At 36.5% G+C, this 19,129-nt stretch overlaps 1 protein-coding gene across 1 annotated transcript; it reads left to right on the top strand.

Annotated features, from left to right (window-relative positions):
- Window positions 1-2,282: 2,282 nt before the first annotated feature.
- Window positions 2,283-4,255, top strand: LOC139897704 (large ribosomal subunit protein eL34-like). The gene is made up of 4 exons (XM_071880398.1): window positions 2,283-2,404; window positions 2,513-2,592; window positions 3,797-3,906; window positions 4,010-4,255. The coding sequence occupies exons 1-4, from the start codon at window positions 2,326-2,328 to the stop codon at window positions 4,095-4,097; spliced, it is 357 nt and encodes a 118-aa protein (XP_071736499.1). The 5' UTR covers window positions 2,283-2,325; the 3' UTR covers window positions 4,098-4,255.
- The last annotated feature ends 14,874 nt before the right edge of the window (window positions 4,256-19,129 follow it).

Raw genomic sequence — 19,129 nt, 5'->3', positions numbered from 1 at the left:
TGAAAAACTCATACGATTCAAACATAAAATGAGTTTTACAAAACGGGACCCACATCGGCCATTTTACGAGTTTCGTACAAATCATGAGTTTCGACCACATTAGTTTAATTTCCAAACGACACTATGAGCATGGTGTTTGGGGTTAAACTACCCAAGTCTCGGTCAAACTCCAAAAGCTATCACATCCCAAAAGCGTCCCCTAAACAACAAGCAGGATCTCTAATCCAATCGAATGCCCTTACCCTTGTCAACGCCAGAGCCTATAAAAAGATAAACAACGAGAGGGTAAGCAAAACTTAGTGAATGCAATAATTATACATATACATATATAATATACCTACTTGCATGCACTTACATACACCGTAATATTCGCTAGTAACAACAATTAGCATACAAACTCCGAGTACAAGCTAAATACCTCCAAATACCGCAACTAGCATAATCATTAGCATATTCACCAAAATAATATATTATGCTATACAACAACACATACACAAGCTATATGGTTAACCATACACACGACATGGTGCTACCGGATCCGTGGTTCACACCATACGTAATGCTATGACGCTACCGGCTCCGTGGTTCACGTCACTACGCATTCGAGTCATACTCTTTTATAGTGCTACCGGCTCCGTGGTTCACACTTCGGTGCTACCGGCTCCGTGGTTCACACCTAATTTTTATAGTGCTACCGGCTCCGTGGTTCACATCTCATTTTTATAGTGCTACCGGCTCCGTGGTTCACACTTTGATGCTACCGGCTCCGTGGTTCAGATCATAGTACACTCACACATACTACGGCACTCCCGGCTACGTGGGTCATACCATAGCATACAAATAAATGCACCATATACATACATGTATAATTACTCCACTCACCTTAACAATTTGGTGACGATTTTATAACTCCGCAAGCTTTAAAGCAAAGTACCTAATATAATAAGTACTCTATTAACACACAAACTAGTTAGACTAAATGCCAACAATTTACACATGTGCATTCAATGACTTAATTGCCTTAAATGCCCCATTTACCAAAACCGTCATTTAAGGTCAAAACCCATCATCAATCATTAAAAGCTAGTGATTAAGGTCTAACAACACCGTCTTACACAAACTTATGACATTTCACACCCATCTTGCCCAACTAGGTCAACAATTACTCATTTAATCACTTTAATGTCAACACACCCATTTCGGGTCTTCCACAAACCCTCCTAACACCCATTTACTAAACATTTAGGTGTGCTAGTAATTTGCTAACCAATTTATGTTCATACACCCCAATTAATACTTTAAAACCCTAGGTTAGTTACTATTGAGTCTACATGACTCAATCTTACCCAAGAACACCCAAAATCGCCAAACATGGGTTTTATGTTCACCATTTACCCAAACCCTAACCCTTACACAAAATCAAAGTAAGAAAATTAAAGTTAGAACATACTACTACAACCAAAACGTAGCTAGAGAGGAGATGAACAACTTTATAACTCGAGCTAAGACTCAAAACTAGCTCCTTCTTCCTTTGCTTGAGCTTTCTCACACAAGAATCTCACTATCTCTCTCTAAAATTGAAGTGGATAGGATGAGGTTGTTGGAAATGGAGTGAATGACACCCCAAGATCTGACCTACTGGCCTCAAACTCGTCCACAAGTGAAATTACCAAAAAGCCCATCAAAATATCTAATTAAAACAAGCAGAACCCGGCTACAGTGAGGAGTGCGCCACGCGCACCCCTATGTGTGCGCTATGCGCACCCAGCCCAGATCACTCTCTGACCTCTTTTTTAATATACAAAGTCACCCACACTTCATGTATCATAATTACACTGCTGTACAATTATTATTAGGGTCTTACAGTTATGTAGTAAAAAGTCTTTGACATAGCAATATCGAGGTCAATATTCATGATGGGCTATTTATAATTAAGTGTGTCTCGTGCGGTTAATAAAAATTGTACCTCATATATATATCACCACTAGTTAAAACTCAACAATACCAAATAGTGATTACAACTGAAAATCCAAACTACTGATTAACTTTCGAAATATTTATTATTAATATTAATATTAATATTAATATTAATATTAATTAAGTTAATATTAATAACGTAATGAATAATGATTTTTATTCTATTTTAACATATTTGGATGGGCCGTTGATGAAATACAAGCCCAACAGAAAATGCAGGCCCAAAGTAACGTTACAAACTAGGGCACGCTGTACACATATATATAATATCCTTATCATTCTTCTATATTCCTTCTTCTCCAGCCTCTATTCAATAACATTGAATCAGTCGAGAGATTGAGAGTAAAAATGGTGCAACGATTGACGTACCGTAAACGCCACAGTTATGCCACCAAATCAAACCAACATCGGGTTGTTAAAACCCCTGGTAATTTAATTCTATCTGTGATTTTGCATTTTATAAATTAGGGTTTATGATTTGTTGATTTGTTACAGGAAGCTAGTTAATTGAATGTATGTGTGTTTGATTTGATAGGTGGTAAGTTGGTGTATCAGACTACAAAGAAGAGGGCAAGTGGACCTAAATGTCCAGTTACTGGCAAGAGAATCCAAGGGGTATGATTACTGTTTTTGTATGTATATTTATATAAATGTATGTATTTGTGTATATATGTACTGTTATAATATACATATAAGCTTTACTGGATTGAAACAATGATAGGATTGGCTAATTGTTGTTTGTTAGATTTGCATAGAAATTGTACTTATCTGTTAATGATTTGAGGTTATGAGGTTTTTGTAATTATTAAAATTGTACTACTTTTGAAGTGTTTATTTGTAGAAAAATGTACATTATTATTGATTAGGTTATGTTTATAAAAGTAAATTGATACATAAGAATAGTAATAGTATGATGCATTTTTTCATAGAATATAACTGTAAGTTACTACCTCCGTCTCATTCCAATAGGCTAGTATTCCATTTTGGGTTGTCCCATTCTGATAGTCCACTTCCATAAATAGAAAGGAAAGATGATATTTCATTGGTGGATTTGGAGAGAGAAGATATTTCATTGGTGGAGAAATGAAGTTAGTGGGATTTTCTAAAACTGCGTGTTTTTTGTCCGTGGACTATTGGAATGAGACGGAGGTAGTAATTAATTACGGAGTAGTATTGAATGTGTGATGAAAATGATTCGTATATGAGATAATTGGATATGAGATCATCTGATAAGAGTCAAGTGATTTGAATTTAATCATTTATGCTATTGTAAATTATACAGTAGTTTTTAATACGATTAAATTATGCCGTAGTTATTGATAGTAATGATATTATACTTGTAGTATGATTCACAATTGTTATCCTATATATTGATTTGTCAACTATTTGGTCTCTTCTCCAAACAACCTTAAGTGCAAGTGATTATATTCAGAGTTGGAATTTTATATCTTTATTTTTGTGTTTATGCTCTTATAAACTCAACTGTTTCGACTATGCTCTATTATGCCTACTTATGTCAAATTTTCAATCATTTTATATCATATAGGATCTATATTTATCAACATCTTCTCCAGGTTGCGCTCTGTTTATAGATCAATTTTCACATGGAAAAATGAAAGTTCATGTTAAATATATTATCATTTTCAAACAGCTTCTTTAGATGATATTCATATGAAAGAAGTGGTTTTTTTATATCATTAAGCGTCTGTTATTCTTTAGATGATATTCTTTTGCACTTAGTTGCATGAATATTTGTACTTAAACTAGTGCCATCATATTTTTAAGGTCTCTCATATATTATGTTTTGTGATTTGTGCAGATTCCTCACTTGAGACCTGCTGAATACAGGAGGTCAAGATTATCACGTAACAGGAGAACTGTTAATCGTGCTTATGGTGGTGTCCTTTCTGCAGGTGCCGTAAGGGAAAGGTATGCTATATTTATTTTGCATAAATATGTACTTTTTCTTGTTGGCTTTGATTTATTTTTCGGGTCGTATATTTAGCAAACTGTTTGTTGGGTTTCTGATTAGGATCATAAGGGCCTTTTTGGTTGAAGAACAAAAGATTGTGAAGAAGGTCTTGAAGATCCAAAAGGCAAAAGAAAAGACCAAGGCTTAGATATAATCTGCAACTCACTCATTTTGTTGTCAAGATTTTGAATCTGCGTTAGCGTAAGTGGACTGTTTTATGTTTTGGTACCTCTACTACTTTGTCGACAATTAAACTTTGTTACCTTTATCGGTTTTTGTTTGCCTATGTTTTATTGAACTTACTTTCAGATTCATGTTGTATTTAATTTGAAAGTAGCTTTTTTATAAATTCCAATCTCCTACTTATTATCTACAATTCAACACATTATCGTATGTGCTGATTTGGGTTATGTAACAGGGTCGTCTTATTAATTAATAAGTCCCAGATATTACGATTGGCTTCGTTAAAGTTTCGTTTTTTAATACATGTAGAATGATAATACTGCTAAAATTCTGTATAATTATAAGTATCGAAACAACTTATCATTGTTTCCGAATCTCTAGCGAAAGAAAATATAATACCTTTTTTAGAATTGTGTGCTTACATGGCACCTTTTTCATTAGTCTGCCTCCCTTTCTTTCTTTTCTGCTAAATTTTGAAATAAAACAAAACTTGTGATAACATCTTACGTTAGTTATAAACCATCCAAGGATAGGTTGAGTTGTTCAATTATTTTTGAGATAGGAGGGAGTAGGTCTTGCTTCAAATTTGTTAAAAATTTCACTAATAGCATATTTTGGGTGTCTAGCGAAAGTGTCGTCACTTCTGGTGTTGGCGTTGACATCGGTTGTGATTGACGGTCGGTTGACACCTCCCTGGCGTCGGTTCAGCTGTGACGACCCGGGAATTTCCGACCAAATTTAAACTTAAACTTTATATGATTCCGACACGATAAGCAAAGTCTGTTAAACTGAATCTCAAAAACTTTGAACTATTTTTCATGAATGCATTTGACTTTCGACTGCTCCCGACGATTCACGAGCAATTATTGTAAATAAGTGTGAATATATATAAATACCTATATAAATATAAATATAAGTATATATATTAAATTAAATTAATAAAATACAATTTAATCATATGAATTGAAAATGTAATATAAAATACAAATAATTAAGCTATTATTATAATGAATCTATATATGTACATATATGACTTCTATACATAATTAATATTATATATAATATTAAATATTCAAATATGTTATTATATAAAATAAGTGTTACAGAATTAATAATATGAAGGATTAATATATCAAATTTTATTACGAGATAAATTATAGTTGTCATATTAATATTTTTATTACTTGCATTATAAATATTTATATTTATATTAGTATTATTAATGTTGCTATATATATGAAATATATAGATTGAAATATGATACATTTAAATTATAATATTATTACTGATATCAATGTCACCGTTATTAATATCCTTATTATTAGTTTTATCATGATTATTTTATTATTATTATAAAAATTAAGATTCTAATAACTTACTAAAGATATTAGTTATAGTTTTTCACTTCTTTTTATATCATTATTAATGATATCATTATTATTATTAATATTATATTATTTTAATGTTATTATTAAGATCATTATTATTATTATTATAAATATTAATATCTTTATTTTTAGTAATATTAATAAATTAACAGTATTTTATTTAAACATATCATATTAATAACTGTATTACCAAGATATAATAATTCAGATATAAATCAGAATCAGAATTGTTATATATATCAAATAACGTACGAATCAATTACCCATCGTGATCACACTTTACCTTTTTCATTTTTTCCTCACCTGCTCGAATATATTGCTGTCCTCCTTGTCTGATATCGTTACCAATTGAAATCAGAATCTCAAAACAATCCAAATTCAGTTGAAGGTCTATATCATTTCCCTTGTCGAGTTTAATTGCTATAAAGTAATGCAGTTACTCACGGTATTAGAAAAGCCCTGGAAAATATTCACCAACAATATCATTCACAATCACAATTAAACCTCCTTTACCTGCTGTATAAAACAGAAAAGAAAGAAAGACATAAAACGGTACCTCTGTTATTGCTATCCTTTATACATTAACTCGATTTCGTAAACATTTTCAAAAACTAAAAATGCAATTTTGTTAGGATTATTTTACTCCATCTTTCTGCAAAATAGCAAGTTCCAATTCGTTTTTATTGATTGAGAATTTCGAAGTCAAAGTTTTGAGTTTAAAAAGTCAACCATTGTTCTTCAATGAAATTCGAATTCGTATTTATGATTTAAGTTAAATTAATGGTGGATAAAGTTTCTAGGAAGTGTTTTCAACTTAATTCGTGTAGAAATTTAAATCCAAAACAATCTAAAAATCGATGTTGATGTTTGAGTTTGTATAGTGTTCATCGAAACTGCTGTTGTTACTTTAATTAATTTCTGTTAAATTCAAAACATCCCAAACCATTTCTGTTTTGTTATAAATCCTAAATCAAGTTTATTATTTATTGTTATAACCATGGGGAATGTTTTCTGTCGAGTGATGAAGAAGATGGAAGGATTAGACAGAACTATAATTAAGTTTAAATATAAACGGGGTAGAAGATTAATCAGGAAAGACAGCGTAACTTGAATGGTTTAGTGTTGTGTCGGGTATGCGAGGGGTCTCGGGTTCGAGCCCGGGCGGGGTCTTCTTTTTGGGAGAGCATTTAAAGGTAGATTTTTATTGTTATTATTATTATTATTATTATTATTATTATTATTATTATTATTATTATTATTATTATTATTATTATTATTATTATTATTATTATCATTTTTAATATTATTATTAATAATATTATTATTGTTATTGTTATTGTTATGGTTATTGTTATTGTTATTGTATTATTATTGTTATATTTATTAGTTATTGGTATTATTAGGTTAACATTAACAATATGATTTATATTATCATCACTTTCGTTATTAAGCAACATCATTAAGTATTATTAGTGTTATTATTTGTAATATTAAAATTTATATAGGTATTATTATGATTAGGATTATAATTATTATCATTACTATAAAAATAACGCAAACTAGTTTTACTATCATTAATATTAGTATTAGTATCACTTTTGTAAATGTTAGTATTATTATTATTATCATTAAATAAAAGTATCATTATTAACAATATCTTTATTAATATTATCATTTTTAACAAAGTTATTATTATTATTATTATTATTATTATTAGTAAATCACTAATATCATAACTACCATAAACAGTAAAATTAATATTGTTACACGTACTATTATTAATATCATTGTTATTATTACTAATAGGGTTATTATTAACATATGTATATTGTTAATGTTATTATCATTATTTATTTTTACTAATACTAATTTAGTATAATAGAACTACTGTTTTGATAAACAAATTAAGTACATACATAAATATATATATTAACACATATAACATAACAGAAACTTAATATTTTTATATATATATATACAAAATGAACATATAAGACATATATATATATATATATATATTGTGATGCCCCGTACAAAACCATCGTGCACGAATCATCAACAACAGGATCATTACAAGGTTAAGTACTATATGCGTTTTCAAAAAGAGTTTGCATTCATTAATAAAGTGATGTCTAAACCAACATCGAATGTTTTACAATCCAAAAGCATGCTTCACTAAGTAGAAGCAAATAATAAGTGTATGTGACCACAACGGTCGTTACAAGTCATAGTTCAAAAGTACTAATGTTTGAATGCAAAATAAAGTAGTTCATGCGATAACAACTCTAGGCAGCGGGTGTCTACAGCACGACTAGTACACAGCGGAAGCTAACCTCAAGCACCTGAAAAAAACATGCTTTAAAACGTCAACACAAAGGTTGGTGAGCTATAGTTTAATTATAACAGTAAGTAAGGTAGGCCACGAGATTTCAGTGCTACAAAGAGCGTTTCAAAACAGTATGATAAAGTATATGTTAACCGTGGGCACTTGGTAACTAACTTAACGTTTATACCCCCTGAAAGTACACTTGGCAAGTGCGTATGTCTACGAAGTATTAAACACTCGTTAAATGCTAGCGCTACTAGCCCGAGTGGGGATGTCAAACCCTATGGATCCATATCTAAGATTCGCGTTCATGGTTCAAAAACCAATGATTAAACGTTACCGAGCTAAAGGGAATGTTTATGCCGTTGTATAACCCACACATATATAAGTTTAAGTACTCGTGCCTAGTAAGTAAAACGTAAATGCGCATGTATTCTCAGTTCCCAAAATAATTAAAGTAAAAAGGGAATGCTATAACTCACAATGATAATGTAGTCGTAAAGTCGGTTCAGGAAAAGTGTGCAAGTAATCGGTCCGAAGGTCCTCAACCTAAGACAAATAGTACTAAGTCAGTAAATCGTCTTAATAGGTTTAAAAGTATGTAAATAAGGTCTTAAGGGTCATCATCATCATCATTTAGCAAAAGGTGTAAAGTAGGTTTCGTTCATGAAAGTAGTTTAAAACAAAAGCTGACTTCGATCAGTCACCACGGCCTCTACCCTTACTGAAATAAGGTGAGACCAGTGGCCATGGCTCTGTATATGAGTCCTTTAAGTGTGGTAAAATTTACAGAAGCAAACTCGTCTTCGTTTGACCGTGGCGACGGTCTAAGTGCGAGTAGGTCAGAAATTTCTGCACAACGTTAAAGGACATAATGACGATCGGAAGGCCATAAATCCTAAACCGTAACTCGGATTAAGACGAGTCTTATATGAAAAATTATCTACTCGAAAAGATATATTTGAAAATCAAGGTCTCAGTTGCCCAGGTCTACTGGTCTGTTACAAAAACAGTAGGACAGAGGGCTGTAAACAGAAAATAGGAAGTTAAAAGTGTGTTCCGGTGGTCTTGGTGCTTGATGTTCATCATGGTTCTCATCCTTGATGCATATAGCTTCAAGTGTACAACTCATTGATGTGTTTGCATCATCTTGACCAAGGTTTGACCATCATAACCCAAGTGCAAGTCTAAGACATGAAGCACAACTCACTTAAGTGTTGCAAGTGTTTTGATGAACCAAAGTTCCATCAAAGTCTTAGATTTAACACATACATGAAATGTAAAAGTAATACTAACTAAATCTTGACAATTATGACACAAGTGTGAGTCTAAGACATGTAGATCAACTCACTCAAGAGTTGTATGAAGTTGATGAACCAAAGTTACATAAAGGTCTTAGATCTAACACTTACATGAACTTTAAAAGTAAAAACAAGTTACAAACTTGAAGTAAACTTATGAAATCAAGATCTTGAGTTGTAGAACATAGTTCTTAGTTTGATCTTGAAGATCCAAGACTCAAAAGTCTAGATCTACCATAAGTGTACCAAGTTATAATTAAAAAGTTTCATTTACATGTTCTTGAACTTTTAAAGTTACTTTTAGTTCAAGATTTATGAGATCAAAGTTAACTAGTAACATTTGACCAATCACAACCAACAAACAAGAAATTAAAGTGTATAATATGAAGAAATAAACTAAGTAAACAAGTAATTAGTTCATGGTTTGTTCATACTTTAAAGATTCAAACCAAAGTTTGATCTTTAAGAAAGTAAACTTTAAAGTTTACTAACATGACTTTCAAGTATGATTTGTAACACATGAACTTGCAATCTTTTAAGAAAGTGTATGTAGAACATAACTAGTAAGTTAAGTTCTTGTGTGTTCTTGAAGATACAAGATAAGAGAAGAATCAAACTAGAAAGTTTATTCTTGTAACATGTAAGTAAGTAACAACAATTAACAAAGACAAGTAGCTAAACAATAATCAAGAACAAGTAACAAAAGATGATGATGATTAAAGGGGTGTTCTTGCTACGGTTTTAGAAAGAAAAGAAGGAAGAAAAAGATCCAAGTTGCTTACAAGTATTAGAGAGAAAAGAGAGGGATGCTTGAGAGAAAAAAATGTGAAGTGAAATTAAGTGTGTGAAAAGTGAGGAGGTAAAATGAGAATACCAGAGATAAGTTAATAAAATTTGAAAACCAAAACACCTCCTCATGAGGCAAAACCTACGGCCAAGTCAAGGAAAAAGGGGGGAAGAAGTTTACTCACTTGGTTCTTGCATGTAATGGTCTTAAAAGTTGGATAATAAGAGAGCTTACATGGGGATTAAGAGCCAACTAGATTCCAAATGCTCAAACCAACTAGTTACAAGATCTAATTACTACTTACATGTCTTAGTGGGTTAGTTAATCCATTAAAATGGGTAGGGTGGGCTTGTAAGCCCAAAGTCATAAGTCCATTTCACTAATAAAGCCCAAGTTCACTTAATTAACAAATTAATCCATTTAAAGCCCAAGTAATTAACCAACAACCTTAGTTAATTAAAATGATTAATAAAACTTAATCATGAATATAAATAATACTTGAAAATGTTATTCGTGCAAGTTTCGTGTGTCACAAAGACGTTTCGGGCAATTAAAGTCAAGTTCGGGCAATCATGGCAACATGTAAATGTAATAACATACATTCGTTTTATCACACATATTAATAATAACAATTATTAATAAATAAACGTTGGAAAATCCAGGGTCGTTACATTACCCACCTGTTAAATAAAATTTCGTCCCGAAATTTAAGCTGAGGTAGATGGAGGAGTCGGGAAAAGGTGAGGATACTTCCGCATCATTTGATCCTCTCGCTCCCAAGTAAACTCAGGTCCTCGTTTGTCATTCCATCGTACTCATACAATCGGAATCTTGTTGCGTTTCAAAGTTTTGATCTCACGATCCATAATTTCAACAGGTTCCTCCACAAAGTGGAGTTTGTCATCAATTGTAAGTTCTTCCAGTGGTATGATAAGTTCAGGTGCAGCAAGACACTTCTTCAAGTTTGACACATGGAAGGTAGGATGAACTGAGCTCAATTGTGCTGGTAGGTCCAAACGGTATGCAACGGGTCCAACACGTTCCAAGACTTCAAAAGGACCAATGTATCGTGGGTTTAACTTTCCACGTTTTCCAAAACGGATCACACCTTTCCAAGGTGCAACCTTCAACATAACACGATCGCCCACGTTGAATTCAAAGTCTTTACGTTTAAGATCAGCATAACTCTTCTGACGATCGCGGGCAGTCTTAAGTCTCGCTTGTATCTGAGCAATCTTCTCCGTTGTTTCATGGACTACCTCGGGTCCGGTGATTTGCTTTTCGCCTACATCGGCCCAACAAATAGGAGATCGGCACTTACGGCCATACAATGCTTCAAAAGGTGCAGCATTAATGCTCGAGTGATAACTGTTGTTGTACGAGAATTCGGCGAGTGGCAAATGTCTTTCCCAAGCCTTTCCAAAATCAATGACACATGCACGTAACATGTCCTCCAAGGTCTGAATAGTTCGTTCACTTTGCCCGTCGGTCTGTGGATGGTAAGTAGTACTCATGTCAAGACGAGTTCCCATGGCTTCTTGCAAAGAACGCCAAAATCTAGAGGCAAAACGGGGATCGCGATCGGAGATGATCGATAAAGGTACACCATGACGAGATACAACCTCTTTGATGTATAATTGAGCAAGTCTTTCCATTGTATCAGTTTCCTTCATCGCTAGGAAGTGTGCAGATTTGGTAAGGCGGTCAAAAATAACCCAAATAGTATCGTATCCGCCCACCGTCTTCGGCAGCTTGGTGATAAAATCCATCGTTATCCGTTCCCACTTCCATTGTGGGATTTCTGGTTGTTGAAGTAAACCAGAAGGTCTCTGATGCTCGGCTTTAACCTTCGAGCAAGTCAAACACTTACCAACATAAGTCGCAACGTCCTTCTTAAGGTTCGGCCACCAATACTGTTCTTTAAGATCGTGGTACATCTTGCCCGCTCCGGGGTGAATCGAATATCTCGATTTGTGTGCTTCATCAAGTATAAGGTTCCGTAGATCTCCATAAAGAGGTACCCAAATTCTTCCGGCATAACATCGGAGTCCAGACTCCCTAACCTCGAATCGAGAGACAAGTATGTTCAAATGTTCATGAGATATATTCTCCTCCTTGAGAGCCTCATCTTGGGCTACTCTGATCTGGCTGGTGAGGTTCGAATGGATGGTGATGTTCAGAGCCCTAACACGAAGAGGTGCCATCCTCTCCTTTCGCCTTAAAGCGTCAGCTACAACATTGGCCTTGCCAGGGTGATAACGGAGTTCACAATCGTAGTCGTTGAGCGTCTCGATCCATCGACGCTGTCTCATATTCAGTTGCTTCTGATCAAAGATGTGCTGGAGACTCTTGTGATCGGTGAAGATAGTACTCTTAGTTCCATACAAATAATGTCTCCACAATTTAAGCGCAAAGACAACGGCTCCAAGTTCAAGATCATGCGTAGTGTAGTTCCGCTCGTGGATCTTCAGTTGTCGGGAGGCATAGGCAATAACCCTTGATCGTTGCATCAGTACACAACCAAAACCACTCTTCGATGCATCACAATAAACAACGAAGTCGTCATTGCCTTCGGGAAGTGATAGGATAGGTGCGGTGGTCAACTTCTTCTTCAAAGTTTGGAATGCTGATTCGTGTGCGGGTTCCCAAATGAACTTCTTGCCCTTGTGAGTCAGCGCGGTCAAAGGACGCGCAATCAGAGAAAATCCTTCAATGAACCTTCGGTAATAACCGGCGAGACCTAGGAATTGGCGAATATGCGTCGGAGTAGTGGAGGTCTCCCACTTGCTGATAGCTTCAATCTTGGCGGGATCAACTTTGATACCCTGGTCGCTCACAAGATAACCCAGAAATTGAACTTCCTTCAACCAAAATTCACACTTGGAGAATTTGGCGTAAAGTTGCTCTTGTCTCAAGAGTTCAAGTACTAGTCGGAGGTGTTGCTCATGCTCTTCTTCGCTCTTAGAGTAGATGAGGATATCATCTATGAAGACGATAACAAACTTATCCAAGTACGGCTTGCAGACACGATCAAGAGGTCCATGAACAGGGCATGTGCATTGGTTAATCCGAATGGCATCACGAGAAACTCATAATGACCATAACGAGTTCTAAATGCAGTTTTCATCACGTCACTTTCCTTCACCCTCAGCTGGTGATATCCGGATCGCAAATCGATCTTTGAGTAAATGCTCGATCCTTGTAGTTGGTCAAAAAGATCGTCAATGCGGGGAAGAGGATACCGATTCTTGATAGTCAATTTGTTGAGTTCACGGTAGTCGATACACATACGAAAGGATCCATTATTCTTCTTCACAAACAACACAGGTGTGCCCCAAGGCGAGAAACTTGGTTGGATAAATCCACGATCAAGTAGTTCTTGTAGTTGGCTTTGTAATTCTTGCATCTCGGAAGGTGCGAGTCTATAAGGTGCGCGAGCTACAGGTGCAGCTCCTGGCACTAAATCAATCTGAAACTCTACTGCTCTTTGCGGCGGCAATCCATGCAATTCCTCTGGGAAGACATCGGAAAATTCGTTCACAATTCGAACGTCGTTCACGCTCTTCACCTCAGTTTCTACCGCTTTCACATGTGCTAGGACAGCAAAACGTCCCTTCCTCATAATCTTTTATGCTTTCACGCAACTAATGAGGTTCAACTTCGAGGTACATCTCTCTCCATAGATAACCCGTGGTTCGCCATCTCCTTGTGGTATGCGAAGTGCTTTATCTCCACAGATGACATCGGCTCTTATCTTGCTCAACCAATCCATACCAACGATCACGTCAAAACTTCCCAGTTTGATAGGTATCAAATCAATTTCGAAATCTGCACCAGCTATGTTGATAATAGCTCCACGACTAACATGGTCAACCTTCTCAAGTTTACCGTTGGCGATTTCGACAAGCATACTCTCTTTTAACGGGACTAACGACCAATTAATCTTATCGCAAAAATGTCTACATACATAACTTCTATCCGCACCAGTATCAAACAAGACAGAAGCTAAAAGATTGTTGATTTTGAATATACCTGTCACCAAGTCGGGGTTTTCGCGTGCGTCCCTTGCATTAACGTTGAAAGCTCTAGCGCGCGGTGGTCCGCCATCTTTTCACTTGTTTGGGCACGCATTTCTGAAATGGCCCGTCTGCCCGCATTCGTAGCACTTTTTAGGTCCATTGGTATTCGGCTTCCCATTCAAAGTGGTGACCTTACAGTCTTTTCTGATATGCCCAGACCGTTGGCACTTCTAGCAGATAACATTGCAATACCCAGTGTGGTGTTTGTAACACCTCTTGCATTGTGGTAAGGTTCCCTTGTAGTTCGGGTTGGAGTTGGTGTTGTTGTTGGGGTTTCCACCGTTGTTGTGCCTCTTGGCGGGGGTCTGGTAATAGGTTCTCCCCCTGTTGTTGTGGTTGTTGTTGTTGTTGTTGTTATTATCCTACTTTCGCTTTTCGCTACTACCAGCTTCAAACTTAGCCTTCTCCGGCTCATCAATAATGATTTGGTTCATGAGAGTATGCGACATGCGCATTGCTTCGGGAACATTCGGTGGTTTGGACGATGTGACGTTTCCTTTGATGGACTTAGGGAGTCCCCAGAAGTATCTCTCCATACGATTGAATTTCGGGGTGACCATGGTCGGACACATCAAGGCTAGTTCCAAAAATCTCCTGTTGTAACCATCAAGGTCGTTCCCAACGGCCTTTAACTGCATGAATTCCATTTCCATCTTTTGGATTTTGGTTCTCGGACAATACTCCTCAATCATGGCACACTTAAATGCTTCCCATGGCGTAGCATACGCCTCATCAATGCCTTGTGCCTGTGCCATTGTGTTCCACCACGCGAGCGCGCCGTCAGATAGCGTGCAAGAAGCAAATTTGGTTTTGCAGTCCTCCGAACAGTTGCTAACTCGGAATACTGATTCAAGTTTCTCGAACCATCTGGTGAGACCAACCGGTCCCTCGGTTCCACTTAAGTTATGTGGTTTGCAGCTCTGGAATTCCTTGTAAGTACACCCATTTCGAACGGGTGGGATAACCGGTGGTGGTGGCAGTGGAGCTTGGAGGTTTCTTTCTGCTAGGGCTGCGGCTACCCGTTCTTGGATCATCTCTTCAATTTGAGCAGTAGTAGGTGTGGATCGACCGTTAGCCATGATGTTATAAACAAAATTTTTGACTCAAGTCAAAATCCAGTATGCAAGTAGTAATAATACAGTATATAGTAACCAACACGGAATCAACACATCACATGTTATTAAATAACGCATTTAGGTACAAATACCACAGAATCATCGTACAGTAATGTAAATAGAACATCGTGCAAGAATTAAATAACGCAAAGTTCCATTAATAATAATAAGTTCCATACATCTGAATAAGTCCGTACAATACATAAATAATACAAGAAGCTACAACTAGATTACATCATGAAATCTAATACAAAAGTCCTACGGTGAAGGTGGGTGTAGGATGTCTAAAACCTGAGCCAACTGCTCCTCGAGCTCAGTAACCCGAGCTCGGAGGATTCCCACCTCCCTTGTCAATTCCTCGACTGTGGGAGATGGTGGGGCAGGTGGTGCTGGTGGTGCAGGTGGTGCGGGTGGAGCGGATGGTGCTGGTGGAGCGGGTGGTGCTGGTGGAGCGGGTGGTGCAGACCGCACGAAGCGGGGTGCAGATGTCCCGGCTCCAGAAATAGTCAGCACGTAACGAGGTGCCTTACGTATCTGTGGGTCGGCAGGGTACGACACAAGCCGTTTACGGGCAGTAACCCTCCGACGCCGACCAAAAGCGTCAGTGAAAGCACGACCTCCATTCACCCCTGGAATAACGGTGCCATCAGGACGGTACCGCTTCTTCGGCGGGGTGGAGGGTGCCTATATAGGTATATCAGCAGGGTCCTCGTCGTCACTGGAGTCTGATGAAGAATCATCTGATGAAGAATCGGCGGAAGATGAGTCATCCGAATCATGTGGTGGTGACACGGGTGGCTGAACTGGTAGTCCGAAGGCGGCCAACATCTGTCTGTGTCTGCCTGGCGGAATCGGCACTAAACGTCCGTCGGGAGTGCGTCGGCAAGGTGTGCGCATATGGTTACGAAATGGCCCTTCCCCGAACTCCGCGGGAATCACAACACCACCGATGCGGGGCTGTGACTCCGAGGGTCCGGGAGCAGACGGAGCTGAAATCTCCGTAGGGTCCACGTGTCCGTCAATAGTAGCCACTGGTGCAGGCGGCTGGCTGTTAGTCCCGGAAGATGAAGCGCTGGGGTCACTCGTGCGTATCGGGATCGGTGGATCGGCAGCAGCAGCAGGTGGGGTGGCTGATGAGTCTAAACTGCCCAAAACGATAGCAGGTGGTACATCCGACATCTGAACAAGGAAAATAAATTTTCCATGTAAGTAAGTCATAAAGCAAGCACGTATTAGGCCAACAGTTTAAATCAAGTATAACGGTAAATAGCATGGTAATAACAATGAATCGTATAGAAGTAGCATGCAATCGAAAGCAAGTGATATCATACAGTAGTGAAATCATGTAGTAGCATACGACATATAGCAGTAAAAGCAAGCAGCAGCATGCAGTAAGTTCAGCAGAAACACGTAAACTAGCAAGTTGTAGATTAGTCCTATTAGTGAATCCTACTCGGGTCGGTCTTAGACTCACTAATGCAACCTAATTCCCTACAACCAATGCTCTGATACCAAATGTGATGCCCCGTACAAAACCATCGTGTACGAATCATCAACAACAGGATCATTACAAGGTTAAGTACTATATGCGTTTTCAAAAAGAGTTTGCATTCATTAATAAATTGATGTCTAAACCAACATCGAATGTTTTACAATCCAAAAGCATGCTTCACTAAGTAGAAGCAAATAATAAGTGTATGTGACCACACCGGTCGTTACAAATCATAGTTCAAAAGTACTAATGTTTGAATGCAAAATAAAGTAGTTCATGCGATAACAACTCTAGGCAGCGGGTGTCTACAGCACGACTAGTACACAACGGAAGCTAATCTCAAGCACCTGAGAAAAACATGCTTTAAAATGTCAACACAAAGGTTGGTGAGCTATAGTTTAAGTATAACAGTAAGTAAGGTAGGCCACGAGATTTCAGTGCTACAAAGAGCGTTTCAAAACAGTATGATAAAGTATATGTTAACCGTGGGCACTTGGTAACTAACTTAACATTTATACCCCCTGAAATTACACTTGGCAAGTGCGTATGTCTACGAAGTATTAAACACTCGTTAAATGCTAGCGCTACTAGCCCGAGTGGGGATGTCAAACCCTATGGATCCATATCTAAGATTCGCGTTCATGGTTCAAAAACCAATGATTAAACGTTACCGAGCTAAAGGGAATGTTTATGCTGTTGTATAACCCACACATATATAAGTTTAAGTACTCGTGCCTAGTATGTAAAACGTAAAATACGCATGTATTCTCAGTTCCCAAAATAATTAAAGTAAAAAGGGAATGCTATAACTCACAATGATAATGTAGTCGTAAAGTCGGTTCGGGAAAAGTGTGCAAGTAATCGGTCCGAAGGTCCTCAACCTAAGGCAAATAGTACTAAGTCAGTAAATCGTCTTAATAGGTTTAAAAGTATGTAAATAAGGTCTTAAGGGTCATCATCATCATCATTTAACAAAAGGTGTAAAGTAGGTTTCGTTCATGAAAGTAGTTTAAAACAAAAGCTGACTTCGATCAGTCACCACGGCCTCTACCCTTACTGAAATAAGGTGAGATCAGTGGCCATGGCTCCGTATATGAGTCCTTTAAGTGTGGTAAAATTTACAGAAGCAAACTCGTCTTCGTTTGACCGTGGCGACGGTCTAAGTACGAGTAGGTCAGAAATTTCTGCACAACGTTAAATGACATAATGACGATCGGAAGGCCATAAATCCTAAACCGTAACTCGGATTAAGACGAGTCTTATATGAAAAATTATATACTCGAAAAGTTATATTTGAAAATCAAGGTCTCAGTTGCCCAGGTCTACTGGTCTGTTACAAAAACAGTAGGACAGAGGGCTGTAAACAGAAAATAGGAAGTTAAAAGTGTGTTCCGGTGGTCTTGGTGCTTGATGTTCATCATGGTTCTCATCCTTGATGCATATAGCTTCAAGTGTACAGCTCATTGATGTGTTTGCATCATCTTGACCAAGGTTTGACCATCATAACCCAAGTGCAAGTCTAAGACATGAAGCACAACTCACTTAAGTGTTGCAAGTGTTTTGATGAACCAAAGTTCCATCAAAGTCTTAGATTTAACACATACATGAAATGTAAAAGTAATACTAACTAAATCTTAACAATTATGACACAAGTGTGAGTCTAAGACATGTAGATCAACTCACTCAAGAGTTGTATGAAGTTGATGAACCAAAGTTACATAAAGGTCTTAGATCTAACACTTACATGAACTTTAAAAGTAAAAACAAGTTACAAACTTGAAGTAAACTTATGAAATCAAGATCTTGAGTTGTAGAACATAGTTCTTAGTTTGATCTTGAAGATCCAAGACTCAAAAGTCTAGATCTACCATAAGTGTACCAAGTTATAATTAAAAAGTTTCATTTACATGTTCTTGAACTTTTAAAGTTACATTTAGTTCAAGATTTATGAGATCAAAGTTAACTAGTAACATTTGACCAATCACAACCAACAAATAAGAAATTAAAGTGTATAATATGAAGAAATAAACTAAGTAAACAAGTAATTAGTTCATGGTTTGTTCATACTTTAAAGATTCAAACCAAAGTTTGATCTTTAAGAAAGTAAACTTTAAAGTTTACTAACATGACTTTCAAGTATGATTTGTAACACATGAACTTGCAATCTTTTAAGAAAGTGTATGTAGAACATAACTAGTAAGTTAAGTTCTTGTGTGTTCTTGAAGATACAAGATAAGAGAAGAATCAAACTAGAAAGTTTATTCTTGTAACATGTAAGTAAGTAACAACAATTAACAAAGACAAGTAGCTAAACAATAATCAAGAACAAGTAACAAAAGATGATGATGATTAAAGGGGTGTTCTTGCTACGGTTTTAGAAAGAAAAGAAGGAAGAAAAAGATCAAGTTGCTTACAAGTATTAGAGAGAAAAGAGAGGGATGCTTGAGAGAAAAAAATGTGAAGTGAAATTAAGTGTGTGAAAAGTGAGGAGGTAAAATGAGAATACTAG

This window comes from Rutidosis leptorrhynchoides, chromosome 3 (genome assembly GCF_046630445.1).
Source record: "Rutidosis leptorrhynchoides isolate AG116_Rl617_1_P2 chromosome 3, CSIRO_AGI_Rlap_v1, whole genome shotgun sequence".
Classification (NCBI taxonomy): Eukaryota; Viridiplantae; Streptophyta; class Magnoliopsida; order Asterales; family Asteraceae; genus Rutidosis; species Rutidosis leptorrhynchoides.
This window is presented reverse-complemented; position numbering and strand designations above follow the sequence as displayed.

Excerpts from the sequence above, each read along its gene's own strand:
- LOC139897704 (XM_071880398.1), top strand. The coding sequence starts at position 2,326 with ATGGTGCAACGATTGACGTACCGTAAACGCCACAGTTATGCCACCAAA. Across the intron at positions 2,593-3,796 it reads CTGGCAAGAGAATCCAAGGG|ATTCCTCACTTGAGACCTGC; the intron begins GTATGATTACTG and ends TGATTTGTGCAG. Across the intron at positions 3,907-4,009 it reads GCAGGTGCCGTAAGGGAAAG|GATCATAAGGGCCTTTTTGG; the intron begins GTATGCTATATT and ends GTTTCTGATTAG.